At 41.9% G+C, this 20593-nt stretch overlaps 1 protein-coding gene across 1 annotated transcript in view; it reads left to right on the top strand.

The window, feature by feature from the left end:
- LOC126291782 (putative inactive serine protease 43) overlaps window positions 1–20593 on the top strand; it is a 45606-nt gene that overhangs the window by 9895 nt on the left and 15118 nt on the right. Inside the window, exon 3 of the mRNA XM_049985474.1 lies at window positions 15942–16093. Within this exon, the coding sequence (XP_049841431.1) occupies window positions 15942–16093 (152 nt within the window). The remainder of the gene's footprint in view (window positions 1–15941; window positions 16094–20593) is intronic.

Genomic DNA, 20593 nt, shown 5'->3' with positions numbered 1-20593 from the left:
ACCGATATTTTCTGCAAGAGGACTGTTATGGAAAAGCTTGTATCACAACACATGCACACTCTTAAAGTTAAGTAGCTTCCTTTTCATGTAAAGACGAACCCTGTAAATACATGTGTGCAGTTGTGTCGTAGAAAGAGGATACCAGTCACCAAACACAGTCATCTCCCTTGATTCCTCTGGTACAAGACTCTACATTTTATACTGCAGTAAGAGGTTTAGCAAAAAAACAATGGCACTAACAAACATCTCCTTAGCTACATTAATTAATTAGTTCTGTTTCGTTACAAAATTGCTATCAGCATGGGTCTCTTAACTATTTGTGATGAGAATACTTCATACCCAGCAATACTGAAGCTAACATATACTATACATAAGCAATTTCTGCTGAAATCATCGACACTAAACTATCTCTGCCTTATTGCATCCTTTTTCACCAACTGCCCATCCTATGTAATCACTAACAACACCAATTCCCATATCTTCCATCCCACTGCAGGACCACCCCAAAGTTCCATTCTCACCAGTCTCCTTTACGTCTTGTATGTTGCCAATGTGCCCAAACCACCTCCACACACTCACCTCCTTCAGTATACTGGTGACACTGCTATCCTCACCCTCTATCATATGACCCATAAATCCCAACAATCCCTCCGTATCCACCTCAATCAGTTTACTTCCTGGTGTACCCAATACCTCCTCAAGAGTAATGCCTCCAAATCCCAGGCAATAAATATAATAAATAGAAGACACACTACCCACATCTTCCATCTCCTCGACTTCTACCTCACCATTTACAGCCATCCCATCCAACTGGCTAACACACTACAGTACCTTGGACTAACCATCAACCAGCAGATGATGTGCAAACGTCACCTACTAAACATGGAACAGAAAGCACACAACAGATTAAAACTATTCAAAAATTGGTACCCAGCCAAAAATGGTAACTACACCCCTCCACTGTCCTTCACAGGTACAAATCCCTGATCCAACCCATCCTTTCCTATGCAAATATTGCGTGGATATGTGCCCCTTCCAAGTTCCGTAAATCCCTCCAGATCCTTGAATGCCATGCACTCCATCTCACTTTCTCCATTTGTCTACCTTCTCCCACAAGGATCCTTTACCAACTCATCAAATTTCCACCTCTCCTCATTCATACAGAACACCTCAGAGCAATCTACAACATCCACAGTCTCGGCTCCAATAATGCTGTCATTTCCTCTCTATTTTCCAATCCTCATATGCTACTATACAGACTTTGCCAACAGATTCCACCAATGCTACACTTCCACACCCTACACCTACTCTCCCAAAGACTCTGACCATCATCTCTTCAAGATCATGGGATCCACCCCAACATTTACCCATCCAGCTAGCTATAAGTTCAACCCACTCAGTCCACCTCATCAGGGCTTCCACTCCCTGCTCTCTCCACATTTCCTTACCCCTCTTCTCTCCACCCACTTGCTGTTCTTTGCCCAACCCTCTTTTCCCAATAGCTATTAGCATCACAAATTCTCCCCTCTACCTTAACCGTGTCCCCTTCCCAGGTCATGAGTTCCACCCCATCATATACCTATCCAACCAGCTGTAAGCTGAACTCACCCAGTCCACATCATCCGGGCTTCCACTTCCTGCTTTCCCCACATTTCCTTACCCCCTTTTACACCCCATTTACCATTCTTTCCCCAACCCATTTTTCCCAACAACTATTAGCATCACAAATTCTCCCCTCTTCTCCATCCCTTCTTCTGTCCCAACAGCCACTCCTACACAATCGCTGGTATGTACCAGTCCTCCATCCTTATACCACCACATCCTTATCTTCCTCATTGGCTAACATTTCTCCCTTAAACAACAGACTCCCTATCCCAGGGTAGGTCCATCCAGTTCTTAGTGCAGAAAAGTGCTTCTTTTAAATATCACTGTTTCGAGATGAGGTTGTAAATGTTTTTAAATGTGTGCTTATTGTGTTTCATTCTATCTTTTAGTATTACTGATTTTAACTACCACTTCAAGAGGTCATATGACTAGTATGTATATCTAAAAACTACTTAATTTATTTCCTAGAAAAAATTTTCAGTTCAATGTAAATATCTCCCCTATTTGTTTCTTTTTTTCTTTTCATCTAATTAAATTTTTACTGTCAACTGGCTGAAGAGCGCATTGCCTTTAGCTCTGACAGTCCACCCTCCCACCCAGGATGAAATAACAATAAGAAAAAAAGTACTGGTAATTTATGAAGAGTTTAAATCAGTTTTTAGAGGGCACAGATCGTGTAACAATGATTTGCGCCGTTATATTGAAGTTAAGTGTAATTAGAGGGTGGGCTGAGTAGATAGTTGTCAACAAACCATGATGAAACTGATGTGTATGTGGCAAGGCAATGTCACTCTTTACATTGTTTTACGTTCTTTTCTTGCGGTCTTGAATGCGGGAGACAACTTTCTCGGTCAACCCCATTGCTCATTCGTGTGAATTAAAGTACTGCCCAGTGCCGATACCAGTCCATTACCGCTGTATATTCGTTCTCTATTAATTTGGCAGCTTTACTTTACGGAAATCAACGATGTTATATGGTTACGTATTTAGGTTTTTCAACTATGGAATTCTATCATGATTATAGATACTTTGTGTATGTTTGTAAGACTAGGCTTTGCTTATCATGTCATCTGTTACCTTGTTCTAAAATTTCGACCAAATTTTCAGTAACATTTTTGTGCTTAAAAGTGTGTTGGTTTAGGATTTTGTCTGGATATTTTCGTATGTTTGTCATTATATGCAGGATTTGCATTAGGTGGTCGAACTGGCTTACATTATGGTTTTCTGTTTTCAGATGGCAGAAAAATGTGGAGAGATTTATGTCACTCTTACTGGCGTGTTCTCGATATCTGATTACAAAATCTTGTCCTGTTTGGCCCATACAGAACTTCCTGCAGTCATTACAATTGATTTTCTATATACCTACTCGCATGTATGTTGGTGGTTTCCTTCTACTGTAATGGCATTCGGTGTTGCTTATTTATGATATGTCTCAATGTTCTAATTTGGTGGTACATTTTTTTATGCAAACCTCATTATACTATTTTTTAATAATGAATTTATTTTGTCTACTATATTTCCTATGTTTGTTTGTACTTCATACGTGATTTTCCGTTTTGTTGGCGTGTCTCGTGTTAGTTTTATGTCAGTATGGATGTGGGTATGTGAGGGTTTGCAATGTTTCATATATATTTGATTGACTATGTTGGGATTAAACTTGTCTTGTTGTGCTGTGTATTTGAGGGTTTCAAGTATTTTCTGTGTAGTTGTTTGTTGTAATGGTAGGTTATGTAATCCGTTAATCATTGTGTCAAAATAAGCATGTTTGAATGTTTTTGGATGAGAATAATTTGCATTTATAATATTATCAGAGGTCGTAGCTTTTCTGTACATTTCAGACTCATTTGCATTATTAATTTTTTTTATAGTGAGGTCTAGGAAAATGATCGACTTATCGTGCTCATTTTCTGTTAGTCAAATCTGCCTTGCAGTGCTGTCACGTAGCGTACGATGTCATACGAACTACATTTGGTCTCATCGTGCTGCATCGCTCTACTGCAGTGTAGTTCAGCTCAGAGTGGTCTTACGTGAAGACTGGAGGAGGTTTATTGGCGACAATACAATAGCAGACCAAGTCCTTGCAGTGTAGAGGAGTGATGCAAGAGGGCAGACAATAAGCATAGGTATAGTACTAAGTCAAAGAAATACTGCATCGACCAGACTTCCTTGATACAAAGCTTCCTGTATATCATGGGAGAAAAGTGGAAATCGGGTTTCACAGGATTGCTGTTTCTAGAATCCGTGCTGGTGGAGGTCGTTTTGTTCGAGACACCTCATTCTGTTTGAGTTCAAAATATATTCTAAGACTCTACAACAAATCGATGTCAAGGATGTTGCACAGTGGTTTTGTGGGTCACTTCTACTACCCTTCTTGTAAAATTAAATGCTCACTGGAATGCCACAACGTCTTTCTCATAAGGAGCTGCAAAACTTGGATGTTAAATGTTATAAAAAATGAAGGTAAATTTCGAAGGATCAGTCATTTGTATTTCTTCTTAATGTTCCCCAAGTCAATGTTACGTGAAGGCAGTGCACATATAAGCACCTGAAGATGACAAACTTCGTTGGCCCTGTAGTGTAGTGAGCAATCAAGTGGGCCCTGGAAAACCCAGTTGGCCTGACCCTACCACGCCCACCTGAGGCCATGTTAGTACGGGCTGGCAGAGAATGGTGGACGCCCCTAATAAAGCCCTGAACAAAGAAAGTAGTGACAACCTTTTATCTGTGGAATGCCACAACTGAGCGCTGCCATTGGCCAGTTGAACGCCATCTACAAGGCAGCCATTTTGGACCAGATAGCACATCAGAGTAAGTGGGAAAAGTGATCTAACAAGGGATTATCTTAGGGTAGAGGGATGTGTGAAAATATAGACTCATTTTATGTTAACATCATTGCCAATTTCAAACATCGAATGTGGTAGCACTGCAAAAAACCACAGTCTCCCCTTTTCAGTATCTTCGTTTTAATACTTGGCACATGCAAAACAACATTCGACAATCAGCTTCTCTTTGTCACTCTAGTGATAAGGTATATTATTTAGAAGCGAGTGATAAATTGGGTGTCTGTCTGACTGCACATTTTGCATTATGTGTAATAATTATGTAAGTCCAAACACATCACATGTTCCTAATATTTTGCTTTCAACTGCTTTTTCGGATTATCTTATTTTGCGGCATTTTATTAGATATTTGTATTTATGTTATTTATTAACTATAGCCTGTTGTTACTTTGTAAGAGGGGTAATATACTTGCAACTGATCCAAAAATTTTGAAGCTTGTGTGCAAGAGCAATTACTGATATAGGTGAAGAGAAAATTGTGAATGACCACGACATTTTTGATAATTATGATGCTGATTCTGTTTCTCTGTTAGCTGATGGTGACCATGAAAAAGTTATTAGTGAAGAAGAGCCCTTGGAAGAAGAGCCCTTTGTCACCTACACAACAGCAAAAACAGTACATTTATGCCAATGGCAAGTTCAAGAAGGAACGTTCAGAGTCTGTTAGAGCAAGGAAACACCAACCAGGAGTACCGGTATGAAATGAGCGTTAAGATACAAGTGTGTCGATAGGGAACATTTCTTGTGAACGAGCCTTAATTTTTGTTTGTTTGGTTGGTATGACATCTGTCAAAGATATTTAGTATATATCAAGTCATGGAACAAACAACATCATATGTTTTAAGCGTGTTAAAAACGTCGAATTTTGTACCAGAAAGATATGATTTGCGGAAAACATTAATTTTTTGTTTTCAGTTGAAAAAAAGTGCTGGAGAGTCGCATCGAATGCTTGTCGAGGCACATGGTGATCGTGTTGTATCAGAAGCAACATGCAAAAGATGATTTCAACGGTTCAGAAATAATAATTTTGATCTAAGAAATGAAGAATGTGGAAGACCACCAAAGAAGTTCGAAGACGCAGAATTGCAAGCAATATTGGATGAAGATGATACTTTGAGTCAGAAGCAAATGGCTGCAATGCCAAATGTTGCCCAACAAACAATTTCTGACCGTTTGAAAGCTATGGGAAAGAGCAAAACTGAGGAAAATGGGTGTCAAATGAATTGAACGAAAGACAGATGGAAAACCGAAAAACCATTTGTCAAATTTTGCTTCAAAGACATGAACGAAAATCAGTTTTGCATCGAATTGTTACTGGTGATGAAAAATGGATGTATTTTAAGAATCATAAACGGGAAAAATCATGGGTTAATCCGGGACAACCATCAACATCGACTGCAAAACCCGATCGATTCGGCAAGAAGACAATGCTCTGTGTTTGGTGGGATCAGAAAGGGGTGGTGTGTCATGAGCTCCTAAATCCCGGTGAAACTGTGAATACTAATCGCTACAGACAACAAATGATCAATTTGAACTATGTTATTATTATTATTATTATTATTATTGATCGAAAACAGATCAGAATGGGCCAGACGACACGGCAAAGTAATTTTTTTTACACGACAATGCACCTGCACACAAAACAAAACTGGTTCAGGATACAATCAAAGCACTTGGCTGGGAGCTGCTACCCCACCCGTCGTATTCACCAGACTTGGCCCCTTCCGGCTACCATTTGCTTTCATCAATGGGACACGCATTGGCTGAGGAACACTTCGATTCCTACGAAGAAGTCGAAAATTAGGTGTCTGATTGGTTTGCTTGAAAAGACGAACAATTCTATTGGCGTGGTGTCCACAAATTGCCAGAAAGGTCGTCAAAATATATAGAAAGCAATGGTCAGTTCTTTCAATAAAACGTTTTTAATTTTCAATTCAAAAGTGTTTCATTTTCACAAAAAAAAACGCTCATTTCATACCGGTACACCTGGTAAAAAACAATATTTTGAAATGAGGAATGCCTGGAAAAAAGCAAGAATCGAATTTTGGTGCAAAAGCCTACTAAATCTCAAGTATGCAAGAATTTATTTGATGAAGACTTATTAGAGGCATACCAGGTGTTGGCTTGGAAAAGAGTTAGCCGTGTATGGCTCATTCTGCGTCGGAAGAAAGCAAAACGCTGTGTAAATGCGCCAAATGTGTTTACCCGGTCTATCTGGAACGTAGTGGGAAGATGTGTGTCGACTGTAAAAAAGTACTGCGAATTAATATGTTTAGTTCCTTTACATTTTTTGCAGTCTTTTATTTATACTCATGATTATTGTGAGTGTAACAATATTAACAGTAATTTCAAGAATCACTACTCATATTCATGACATTTCATGTCCATTAATAAGCGCTGAATGGTATGGTATCTACTTGTAATATGAAATAGTTGAGTAGGCCTATTCATTTAATTTCTGTCAGATAATGTGGAGTTGCGTGATGAAAGTATTATAAGGTGTACGAGACCATATGTTTCAAGTTACGCATATTTAATTGATGTTTTGGGATAAGATTTAAGTTAAGAGCCCAACAAAAAATGTCAACTTTTCTGTAGTGAAGAATGCCGCAGTGTTGTGCATAAATTTGCTATTCCAGAGCAGAGGGTGTGGCAACTTTTTTTTCGAATTCTGCAAGGTGAAAGGATTGCAGAAAGGTGCAAAATATGGCTGCATGGAACTGGAAGGAAAGAGACATTTTCATACAAGCCTGCTAGACTATGTGAAACACATAAGCATTTCTATCATTGTAGAGGACTTAACAATGAACTTCTATGTTTCATTATTTAAACCTCTCCCACGCCCCACTGCAAGTTGTCACCGGTAGTGTAATTGGTAACATGCTGGACTTTAGATACAATGGGTTCGATACTCGGTTATATTCAAGTTTTTTACCTTTCTTTTTCCTTCCTGTTTACTTCACTTAAAACAATTGTCCCCTTAATTGACTTTCATTATAATTTTTTAACAGTAAAAACATTGTAGAGATTTTATCTGAAGAGTGGAAAACGTCTAAGTACCCAAACTTCATAAAGAAGTTACATTGAGGATAGAAAAGTTTAGGGGTACGCATCCATCAGAGTTACCCCAGGAAGAGGGCACTGGTAAGTCATATTACAAAGTGGGTATTCTGCAATTACCAGGTATGTTGGACATATTCGGTATGAGCATTCAGACAGTATTCCCAAAGATCTTCTTCTGGTTTGGGCTCTGTGCAAAGTTACAAAATTCAGTCATCAATATTCCCTTGTCTGTTTCCTATCACATGTTGTTGTTGTGGTCTTCAGTCCAGAGACTGGTTTGATGCAGCTTTCCATCCTACTCTACCCTGTGCAAGCTTCTTCATCTCCCAGTACCTACTACAACCTACATCCTTCTGAATCTGCTTCGTGTATTCATCTCTTGGTCTCCCTCTACGATTTTTACCCTCCACGCTGCCCTCCAATACTAAATTGGCAATCCCTTGATGCCTCAGAACATGTCCTACCAACCGATCCCTCCTTCTAGTTAAGTTATGCCACAAACTTCTCTTCTCCCCAATCCTATTCAATACCTCATCATTAGTTATATGATCTACCCATCTAATCTTCAGCATTCTTCTGTAGCACCACATTTCAAAAGCTTCTATTCTCTTCTTGTCTAAACTGTTAATTGTCCATGTTTCACTTCCATACATGGCTACACTCCATACAAATACTTTCAGAAACGACTTCCTAACACTTAAATCGATACTCGATGTTAACAAATTTCTCTTCTTCAGAAACGCTTTCCTTGCCATTGCCAGTCTACATTTTATATCCTCTCTACTTCGACCATCATCAGTTATTTTGCTTCCCAAATATCAAAACTCATTTACTACTTTAAGTGTCTCATTTCCTCATTTAATACCCTCAACATCACCCGACTTAATTCTACTACATTCCATTATCCTCGTTTTGCTTTTGTTGATGTTCATCTTGTATCCTCCTCTCAAGACGCTGTCCATCCCGTTCAGCTGCCCTTCCAGGTCCTTTGCTGTCTCTGACAGAATTACAATGTCATCGGCGAACCTCAAAGTTTTTATTTCTTCTCCATGGATTTTAATACCTACTTTGAATTTTTCTTTTGTTTCCTTCACTGCTTGCTTAATATACAGATTGAATAACATCTACATCTACATTTACACTCCGCAAACCACCCAACGGTGTGTCGCGGAGGGCACTTTACGTGCCACTGTCATTACCTCCCTTTTCTGTTCCAATCGCGTATGGTTCACGGGAAGAATGAAGCAAGCTACACCGCGATGCAGAGCACCTCGCTTGCAGAGTCTGCCACTTCAGTTTGCTAAACTTATCCGTAACGCTATCACGGTTACCAAATAACCCTGTGACGAAACGCACCGCTCTTCTTTGGAACTTCTCTATGTCCTCCGTCAACCCAACCTGGTACGGATCGCACACTGATGAGCAATACTCAAGTATAGGTCGAACGAGTGTTTTGTAAGCCACCTCCTTTGTTGATAGACTACATTTTCTAAGGACTCTCCCAATGAATCTCAACCTAGTACCCGCCTTACCAACAATTAATTTTATATGATCATTCCACTTCAAATCGTTCCGCACGCATACTCCCAGATATTTTACAGATGTAACTGCCACCAGTGTTTGTTCCGCTATCATATAATCATAGAATAAAGGATCCTTCTTTCTAAGTATTCGCAATACATTACATTTGTCTATGTTAATGGTCAGTTGGCACTCCCTGCACCAAGTGCCTATCCGCTGCAGATCTTCCTGCATTTCGCTACAATTTTCTAGTGCTGCAACTTCTCTATATACTACAGCATCATCCGCGAAAAGCCGCATGGAACTTCCGACACTATCTACTAGGTCATTTACACGTATTGCGAAAAACAATGGTCCCATAACACTCCCTTGTGGCACGCCAGAGGTTACTTTAACGTCTGTAGACGTCTCTCCATTGATAACAACATGCTGTGTTCTGTTTGCTGAAAACTCTTCAATCCAGCCACACAGCTGGTCTGATATTCCGTAGGCTCTTACTTTGTTTATCAGGCGACAGCGCGGAACTGTATCGAACGCCTTCCGGAAGTCAAGGAAAATAGCATCTACCTGAAAGCCTGTATGTAATATTTTCTGGGTCTCATAAACAAATAAAGCGAGTTGGGTCTTACACGATCGCTGTTTCCGGAATCCATGTTGATTCCTACAGAGTAGATTCTGGGTTTCCAAAAACGACATGATACTCGAGCAAAAAACATGTTCTAAAATTCTACAACAGATCGACGTCAGAGATATAGGTCTATAGTTTTGCGCATCTGCTCGACGACCCTTCTTGAAGACTGGGACTGCCTGTGCTCTTTTCCAATCATTTGGAACCTTCCGCTCCTCTAGAGACTTGCGGTACCCGGCTGTTAGAAGGGGGGCAAGTTCTTTCGCGTACTCTGTGTAGAATCGAATTGGTATCCCGTCAGGTCCAGTGGACTTTCCTCTGTTGAGTGATTCCAGTTGCTTTTCTATTCCTTGGACACTCATTTCGATGTCAGCCATTTTTTCGTTTGTGCGAGAATTTAGAGAAGGAACTGCAGTGCGGTCTTCCTCTGTGAAACAGCTTTGGAAAAAGGTGTTTATTATTTCAGCTTTACGCGTGTCATCCCGGAGTGTCTGGATATGCTGTTTCGAGCCACTTACTGATTTAATGTAAGACCAGAACTTTCTAGGATTTTCTGTCAAGTCGGTACATAGAATTTTACTTTCGAATTCACTGAACGCTTCACGCATAGATTTCCTTACGCTAACTTTGACATCGTTTAGGTTCTGTTTGTCTGAGAGGTTTTGGCTGCGTTTAAACTTGGAGTGAAGCTCTCTTTGCTTTTGCAGTAGTTTCCTAACTTTGTTGTTGAACCACGGTGGGTTTTTCCCGTCCCTCACAGTTTTACTCTGCACGTACCTGTTTAAAACGCATTTTACAATTGCCGTAAACTTTTTCCATAAACACTCAACATTGTCAGTGCCGGAACAGAAATTTTCGTTTTGATCTGTTAGGTAGTCTGAAATCCGCCTTCTATTAATCTTGCTAAACAAATAAACCTTCCTCCCCTTTTTTATATTCCTATTAACTTCCATATTCAGGGATGCTGCAACGGCCTTATGATCACTGATTCCCTGTTCTGCACTTACAGAGTCGAAAAGTTCGGGTCTGTTTGTTATCAGTAGGTCCAAGATGTTATCTCCACGAGTCGGTTCTCTGTTTAATTGCTCGAGGTGATTTTCGGATAGTGCACTCAGTATAATGTCACTCGATGCTCTGTCCCTACCACATCTGAGTGTCCCAGTCTACATCTGGCAAATTGAAGCCTCCACCTAAGACTATAACATGCCGAGGAAATTTATGCGTAATGTATTCCAGATTTTCGCTCAGTTGTTCTGCCACTAATGCTGCTGAGTCGGGAGGTCCGTAAAAGGAGCCGATTATTAACCTAGCTCGGTTGTTGAGTGTAACCTCCACCCATAATAATTCACAGGAACTATCCACTTCTACTTCATTACAGGATAAACTACTACTAACAGCGACAAACACGCCACCACCGGTTGCATGCAATCTATCCTTTCTAAACACCGTCTGTGCCTTTGTAAAAATTTCGGCTGAATTTATCTCTGGCTTCAGCCAGCTTTCTGTACCTACAACGATTTCAGCTCCGGTGCTTTCTATCAGCGCTTGAAGTTCCGGTAATTTACCAATGCAGCTTCGACAGTTTACAATTACAATATCGATTGCTGCTTGGTCCCCGCATGTTATGACTTTGCCCCGCACCCTTTGGGGCTGTTGCCCTTTCTGTACTTTCCCGAGGCCATCTAGCCTAAAAAACCGCCCAGTCCACGCCACACAACTCCTGCTACCGTGTAGCCGCTTGCTGCGTGTAGTGGAATCATCGGGGAGAGTCTACAACCCTGTCTCACTCCCTTCCCAACCACTGCTTCCCTTTCATGCCCCACAACTCTTATAACTGCCATTTGGTTTCTATACAAATTGTAAATAGCCTTTCGATCCCTATATTTTACTCCTGCCACCTTCAGAATTTGAAAGAGAGAATTCGAGTCAACATTGTCAAAAGCTTTCTTTAAGTCTACAAAAGCTACAAACGTAGGTTTGCCTTTCCTTAATCTAGCTTCTAAGATAAGTCGTAAAGTCAGTATTGCCTCACGTGTTCCAATATTTCTACGGAATCCAAACTGATCTTCCCCAAGGTCGGCTTCTACTAGTTGTTACATTCGTCTGTAAAGAATTCGCGTTAGTATTTTGCAGCCGTGACTTATTAAACTGATAGTTCGGTAATTTTCACATCTGTCAACACCTGCTTTCTTTGGGATTGGGATTATTATATTCTTCTTGAAGTCTGAGTGTATTTCTCCTGTCTCATGCATCTTGCTCACCAGGTGGTAGAGTTTTATCAGGACTGGCTCTCCCAAGGCCGTCAGTAGTTCTAATGGAATGTTGTCTACTCCCGGGCCTTTGTTTCGACTTAGGTCTTTCAGTGCTCGTCGAACTCTTCACGCAGTATCATATCTCCCATTTCATCTTCATCTACATCCTCTTCCATTTCCATAATATTTTCCTCAAGTACATCGCCCTTGCATAGACCCTCTATATACTCCTTCCACCTTTCTGCTTTCCCTTCTTTGCTTAGAACAGGGTTTCCATCTGAGCTCTTGATATTCATGCAAGTGGTTCTCTTTTCTCCATAGGTCTCTTTAATTTTCCTGTACGCAGTATCTATCACATATGTTGCTATATCTCGAATAATCGATATAGCAGTATTTTTTTCTGGTGGAAATTGGAGTTCGGGCAAAGCAGTTCGTTGCTGGTTATATGGCTGAAGGAGAGCAAGTTTCCGTGTGAGATATGTCCTGCCACACAACCGAATGCATATCTGAGTATCAGGAAGCCACATTTTCCACAAAGCACACATGCTGCCGTCACACTGAAGTGAATCTTACATAGTCTGTCACTGGTCTAGATCTTGTCACTGACAAGGAGTTCCCACAAATTCGGTATCCACATCGGTAAAGAGTGTCTATACACTCTGAAGAGCCAAAGAAACTGGTACATCTGCCTAATACCGTGTAGGGCCCCACAAGCATGCAAATGTACCGCAATACGGCGTGGCATGGACTCGACTAATGTCTGAAGTAGTGCTGGAAGCAACTAACACCATGAATCCTGCACAGCTGTTCATGAATCCGCAAGAGTACGAGAGGGTGGAGATCTCTTCTGAACAGCACGTTGCTAGACATCCAAGATATGCTCAATAATGTTCATGTCTGGCGAGTTTGGTGGCCAGCAGAAGTGTTTAAACTCAGAAGAGTGTTTCTGGAGCCACTGTGTAGCAATTCTGGGCGTGTGAGTGTCACATTGTCCTGCTGGAATTACCCAAGTCCGTCGGAATGCACAATGGGCATGAATGGATGCAGGTGATGAGACAGTATGCTTGTGTATGTGTCACCTGTCAGAATCGTATCTAGACGCATCAGGGGTCCCATATCACTCCAACTGCACACGCTCCACAGCATTACAGAGCCTTCAACAGCTTCAACAGTCCACTACCAACAAGCAGGATTCAACGATTCATGAGGTTGTCTCCATACACGTAGACGTCCATTCGCTCGATACAATTTGAAACTAGACTCGTCTGTTTCCAGTCATGTTTCCAGTCATCAACAGTCCAATGTCGGTGTTGACAGGCTCAGGCGAAGCATAACGCTTAGTGTCGAGCAGTCATCAAAGGCACACAAGTGGTCTTTCAGCTCTACAAGCCACATCAATGATGTTTCGTTCAATGGTTCACACGCTGACACTTGTTGATGGCCCAGCATTCAAATCTGTGGCAATCTACGGAAGCGTTGCACTTCTGTCACGCTGAACGATTCTATTCAGTCGTCATTGGTCCCGTTGTTGCAGGACGTTTTTCTGGCTGCAGCGATGTCTGAGATTTGATGTTGTACCGGATTCCTGATATTCGCGGAGCACTCGTGAAACGGTCGAACGGGAAAATCCCAACTTCATCGCTACCTCGGAAATGCTGTGTCCCATCGCTCGTGCGCCGACTATAACACCACATTCAAACTCACTTAATTCTTGTTTATTTGCCGTTGTAGCAGCACTAACTGATCTAGCAACTGTGCCAGACATTTGTTGACTTATATATAGGCGTTGTCGATCACTGTGCCGCATTTTGCCTGTTTGCATATCTCTCTATTTGAATACGCACGCCTATACCAGTTTCTTTGCCGCTTCAGTGTATATAATATATTGCACCATAGCATATTCTGTTCAGCCTGCGGGTCCTTGATCACAATGGAATTGCACGGAGTTGGCACCATCTAAACATTTTTTTGTGAACAATTGACTCGGCGCCTATGGATTAGCTTGCATGTAGCTAAGTCCAAAATTTATTAACAGATTCATCTGTGTGCCATCGGTACGACAGTAATGCTTGTCAGTGAAGTCTGGCTTTGCGGTTGGACAAGGCAATTGCTTATGCATATGACTGAGAAGAAATGCTGCAGACTAGGAAGTCCGAGCCCGCCATGTGTAGGTGGAAAAGTAAGCGTTTTAAAGTTTATTTTGAAGACATGTTCACAGAGAATGATCCAGTTGAGAGTCTTTTGGTAACCAATGGGCTATGCAGAAGGTCTAACTGACGAACTACACCACTGGCCATTAAAATTGCTACACCACGAAGATGACGTGCTACAGACACGAAATTTAACCGACAGGAAGAAGATGCTGTGATATGCAAATGATCAGCTTTTCATTGCATTCACACAAGGTTGGCGCCGGTGGCGACACCCAGACCGTGCTGACATGAGGAAAGTTTCCAACCGATTTCTCAAAAACAAACAGCAGTTGACCGACGTTGCCTGCTGAAACGTTGTTGTGATGCCTCGTGTAAGGAGGAGAAATGCGTCCCATCACGTTTCCGACTGTGATAAAGGTCGGATTGTTGCCCATCGTGATTGGGTTTATCGTATCGCGACATTGCTGCTCATGTTGGTCGAGATCCAATGCCAGTTAGCGGAATATGGAATCGGTAGGCCGGCCGGTGTGGCGGAGCGATTCAAGGCGCTTCAGTCTGGAACCGCGCGACCGCTACGGTCTCATGTTTGAATCCTGCCTCGGGCATGGGTGTGTGTGATGTCCTTAGGTTAGTTAGGTTTAAGTAGTTCTAAGTTCTAGGGGACTGATGACCTCAGATGTTATGTCCCATAGCGCTCAGAGCCATTTACAACAGTTTTTTTGGAATCGGTGGGTTCAGGAGGGTAATACGGAACGCCGTGCTGGATCCCAACGGCCTCGCTATCACTAGCAGTCGAGATGACAGGCATCTTATCCGCATAGCTGTAACGGATCGTGCAGCCACGTCTCGATCCTTCAGTCAACAGATTTGCAAGACAACAATCATCTGCACGAGCAGTTCGACGACGTTTGCAGCAGCACGGACTATCAGCTCGGAGACCGTGACTGCGGTTATCCTTGACCCTGCTACACAGACAGGAGCGCCTGCGATGGCGTACTCATCGACGAACCTGGGCGCACGAATGGCAAAACGTCATTTTTTCGGATGAATCCAGGTTCTGTTTACAGCGAACATGATGGTCGCATTCGTGTTTAGCGACATCGCGGTGAACGCACATTAGAAGCGTGTATACATCATCGCCATACTGGCGTATCACTCGGCGTGATGGTATGGGGTGGTGTGCCGTTGGTTACACGTCTCGGCCACCTCTTGTTCGCATTGACGGAACTTTGAACAATGGAAATTACATTTCAGATGTGTTACGACCCGTGGCTCTACCCTTCATTCAGTCCGTGCGAGACCCTACATTTCAGCAGGATAATGCACGTCCGCATGTTGCAGGTCCTGTACGGGCCTTTCTGGATACAGGAAATGTTCGACTGCTGCCCTGGCTAGCACATTCTCCAGATCTCTCACCAACTGAAAACGTCTGGTCAATGGTGGCCGAGCAACTGGCTCGTCACAATACACCAGTCACTACTCTTGATGAACTGTGGTGTCGTGTTGAAGCTGCATGGGCAGCTGTACCTGTACACGCCATCCAGGCTCTGTTTGACTTAATGCCCAGGCGTATCAAGGCCGTTATTACGGCCAGAAGTGGTTGTTCTGGGTATTGATTTCTCAGGATCTATGAATCCAAATTGCGTGAAAATGTAATTACATGTCAGTTGTAGTATAATATGTTTGTCCAATGAATACCCGTTTATCATCTGCATTTCTTCTTGGTGTAGCAATTTTTATGGCCAGTAGTGTAATTAACTAGCACTACATGTACAGAATACAGTGGTACGCCATGTACATAAAGCTCCATTCATGCTTTGTTAGGGGGATCCCTTTTTTTGTAACAAAAACTAATGTGTCCCTTCGTTTTTTCTTGCAGACAATATGCCAGGGAGACGAGGGCGGTCCGGTGCTGTGCAGCGAGCATGGTGAGACGAACCAGTGGGGAGTGATAAGTACCATGTGGCCCCCCAACTCTGTGTGTCGCCTGCCTATGGATCTCAACTCTTACATGTTCACCGCCTACTACAGGTCAGTACACGCTGTTCACAAAGTCTTTTTAGAAATGCAATTTTTTTACACAGCCAAATAAAGAAAATAAGTGAAATTTATTGCACGTCATGTAACAAGCGTCATACTGCGATGACATTTACTACTCACTTCAATATTCAAATGATTAGTATTCCAATGCAGGAGTAATACCGTTTACATTCAGGATGCTAACTGTACCACTGATTTATGTAGAGTGTGGTTTGGCTGAATAACATGCAGCATGACAATTACAAAGATTTACTGATTGACAATATGCATTTGATAAAATGAAATAATGTTTTGAATGAAGTGTATATGTCCAAACACCAACACAAAAATATTAAAATTTAAGAAAAGTACTCATTAATATGATTCTTGAGTTTCTCCCGGCGTATTTGATAATCAAAATATCCACGGGTGTACTGCCGGTCTATAGTGTCCAACGGCCACAATATTTCGGCGATCAAACATGTCGCCATCATCAGGTGAACTGACGGACTGAGCTCCTGTGAACGCGCCGGCACGGAGATCCGTACGCTATGGCTGCTCAGGGGGAACTGTGTTCCGTCGCGGCGGCGGCCGATTTAAATACCCTCCGCCCGCGGCGCGCTCCCTCCGCCGTCCGCGCCCCGCGCCACGGTCTCGCGGTGGAACAGATTGCGACGGCGTCTGAGATGACGTCGGTGTGATGGCTCTGTCCGCGGGCGGCGGCGGACGGCGGAGGGAGCGCGCCGCGGGCGGAGGGTATTTAAATCGGCCGCCGCCGCGACCGAACCCAGTTCCCCCTGAGCAGCCATAGCGTACGGATCTCCGTGCCGGCACGTTCACAGGAGCTCAGTCCGTCAGTTCACCTGATGATGGCGACATGTTTGATCGCCGAAATATTGTGCCCGTTGGACACTATAGACCGGCAGTACACCCGTGGATATTTTGATAATCCCTGTTCAGTTTTACGTTAATCAGGACGACGGTATGAGTCCATTCCAAAGCAATCGTATCATTAAACAGTGAAAAACCGAAATTACAAGTTAATGAATATTCTGTTGGTATGAATGAACTCAGCAGGACTAAATCTACTAAAATATGTGATCTTGAGTGATGCTTGTATCGAAACCGCTCTGTTACTTGGATCGTAAAATGCTAAGTATTCTCTAGTTTCAGAAATTTGAACGAGAACGCCCTCAAATTTCATAACTAGAGACAAATTTTTAATCTCACACAGCAGGAGGTTAAGTATAAATCTGTCTACTTGTCTGAACGCTAAGGCAGAAAGTCATTCCGCAACTGCATAGGACCAAGCAGAAATTTCCATGACTGCACGCCAAGACAGATCTTTTCCTGCAGTCACATGCAGTCAGTTAAACGACTGTCTGATCTGGTGAGTCTGAAAGCAGCGTGACAGGACTCGTCTGGTGTCAGAATATTGAGAGCCCAGAGTAGAGCTGAAGTCTGAGAATGGCGTGTATAGTCTGATGGTGTATGTCTTCCGGCGGTTTCCTATCATTTTCACTTGTCTTTTCCAATCACATGCTTGAGCACCATGAGAGTCTCCTTGATAATACGCACATCAAAGGTTATCGTAATAAAAATAGTTTTTTTTATGATTAGTATGTACATTTGTGTAAGATTTCACTTATGGTATTTGTTTAAATTATGAAGATAACCAAAAAATCGTATAAACGCTTTCTTTTATTCTACTGTCTATAAGATAACTGTGTGAATGGCTCTTAAATCACTTTGTACCAAAATACGTACTGTCTGGCTCTTGTGTGGGAACCACTACTACCCTTAGGAGAGAGCAATCGTAAAGCTTTGTAAACTTCTTTTTCTCATTATCTTCATTAAAAAGGAAAATTAGTTACATTTATGAGATTTGGGCGCCAATTCGTTAGTCTTCATTTATATTTTATGTGAATTTTAAGGATGTTGATACTGAATTGCTCAATGTCAAATTCATTTATGCAGTACAACTTCTACCTTGGACTTCAAGTGTCCAAATGTTGGGCGTTATATATTGTCTGATTAGTTGCTCTCAGTATGATTTTGTTACGATAGTTGACTCAGTTGTTTCTTGGTTGACGTTGTCTCACTGCTGCGCCATCCCAACTTTTCAGCTGACAGTCGCCGGGAGTGCGTCTCACAGCAGTCGTAGTACGGGGTAAATTTTAATTGTCTTTTAAGAGATGACACATTATTCTTGAAATGAGCCATCTCTTCACACAAAATGTGTTGTAAAAGGAGTCTAATGAAAAGTGTCACAGATTTAACGTGACGTTTCTGTTGCTTCATTCGTTTTTTATTACCTCGTTGTAGCCTATCAGGTCACGCAAAAGGATGAGATCTGCAGATTTGCAACGCATCAGTACTTACTAAGCGATGAGTGTGCATATATTTCCTTTTTCTTATTTATCTGTAACCTACCGTAGCAACGATGCATTTCCGGGCACATATCCTCCATTTCCAGTCAGGAATTCGTCCCAATATTTACCCTGTACGTGTATCCTTCATCTCAGCACTACAACTTCCTACCATCCCCCAAATTCCTCCCACCGCATCATTATCACACTGCCGGCGACCACAAAAAATTAAAATTTTCATAATTTCACATAAAACTTTGTCCAGACTATTGTGGTGTGCACCCAAAATACCATGCTATATCCATAAGCGCATGTCCATGCAGACTTCCTGATTAATCTAATTTCAACGAGGAGCAACATTGTACCACTGTCACGAACTTTCCCATAAGATATTTTGGTTCAGTATGTAGTGCACTATTACCCTTTCACATAGCATGCGTTATTATCTTCCTTTCTGTTTGCGTACGGTGAAATGCTAAGCTTCTCTTTACAGAATACAGGCTTCCTTACCTCGATATAAATGTTACATTTTTATCGCATACGTTACTCCCTTATTACATGGAAAGAACCACAACATTTTCCTTGTGTTCACTTAGACGCTGCCTCTTATTGTTACAGATAGACACAACGAAAAATAGACACACAAAACATGCAGACACAAAAAAACAAATATAACCCGTATTACGTGACCGTCGGCCTACTTCCTGTTTTCCCGTTGCTCTTCTAGTGAAATCTAGTTCCCACTTGTTGCCTTATTCTCAGAATGATTTGATGCGACAGATATGTGGACGTGAATTGATTTCTTGCTCTTAAGACGTTCCAGTTCAAAAGCATTGCCGTAAACAATTCCCCAAATCCTGAATGGGCCATTGTAGACTGATAAGAACTTATGACACAACGGCTTCTGCTTGTTCCAGAGGCGATATGTTTTCACGAGAACCCGTCGCTCAACATGGAATCATCTCAGTTTTGTTCTCCTGTCTGCCCATAGTTTCCTTTTTGTAGCCTCCGCTTTAATATTACTTGGCGCCACATCGACTATTGCTGCATGCTGCATCCCATTACGGGGCGGGAAATCCACTAACTTCCTGGTCTTATCCTTATGTTGTCTTTTTCTTAATACTGTAATCGGTGGAAGCTTGATTGTGCCATATGGAACTCATTCATCAGATGCTGGAAATCGGATAGAAAGGTGTCCGAGTTTGTGTTCTCTTTTCACAGTACAATCTGCATAAGTTACCTAGATCCTTCATAACACTTGCTGTGGGGTTACAAGTGGGATGAAATGATGAAAGGTTTCACCCTTAGTCTAAAAGTAGCTAACCATCTCTGAGAGCGGAACTGCGGAATGTTGTCAGTAATTATACTTTCTATGCGCCCTACTTGCCATAAAAAGTCCTTGTAGAGTGCCTTGGATACTTTCAGTGCTGTAACTTTATGCAGTGGAGTTAATGTCACGAATTTAGATGTTAGTTCATTAGCCATTAAAACGTAGCAGTTCTCTCCTTTGTCCTGGGAATGGAACCTAGGACGTCTACGGCTCCAAGCCGTTTCAATTTCTATCGGGTGCCTCATAATTCTGAATGTTATGTTTCACCTTCTGGCAAGTCTTACAAATGGAAAGGACCTTCCTGATGGTCCTCTTTATATTTTTAAAGTGGCACACTGTTTTCAGTTTTAAGAAACACTTTCGTGGCCCACAAGCACGTAACTCAAACGAGTATACCATGTGAGTTTTTGTATCAAGTCTTCAAGGATGCAGAGGACCCATAAATAATAGTCCATTTTCCTTCTGTGGAGTAAAATTCTCCTTTGTACCAGATAAAGTTGCCGAATCGTCACTTGACCTTTGTCTTTCCACTTTCGCTTGAGTGAATGTAAGGCTAGATTTCTGTTTTGTTCGTTTACTGTACCCTGCATGGAGGATGTTACATAATTTTCAAATGCCGTCTTCACAGTCAGTGGCAAAAAACAGTCAATACCGTGACTGCGCGATAGCGATGGAAATGTTATCGGTGATGGTGCCACAAAAGTGGAGTTACTAAATACAGTTTTCCGTAGTTCCTTCACGAAAGAAGAGGAAGTAAATATTCCAGAATTAGAATGCAGGACAGCTGTTAGCATGAGTGACATAAAAGTAGAT

This window comes from Schistocerca gregaria, chromosome 9, assembly GCF_023897955.1.
Source record: "Schistocerca gregaria isolate iqSchGreg1 chromosome 9, iqSchGreg1.2, whole genome shotgun sequence".
Classification (NCBI taxonomy): domain Eukaryota; kingdom Metazoa; phylum Arthropoda; class Insecta; order Orthoptera; family Acrididae; genus Schistocerca; species Schistocerca gregaria.
The sequence above is the reverse complement of the archived record's forward strand: the minus strand, read 5'-3'. Positions and strand labels throughout refer to the sequence as shown.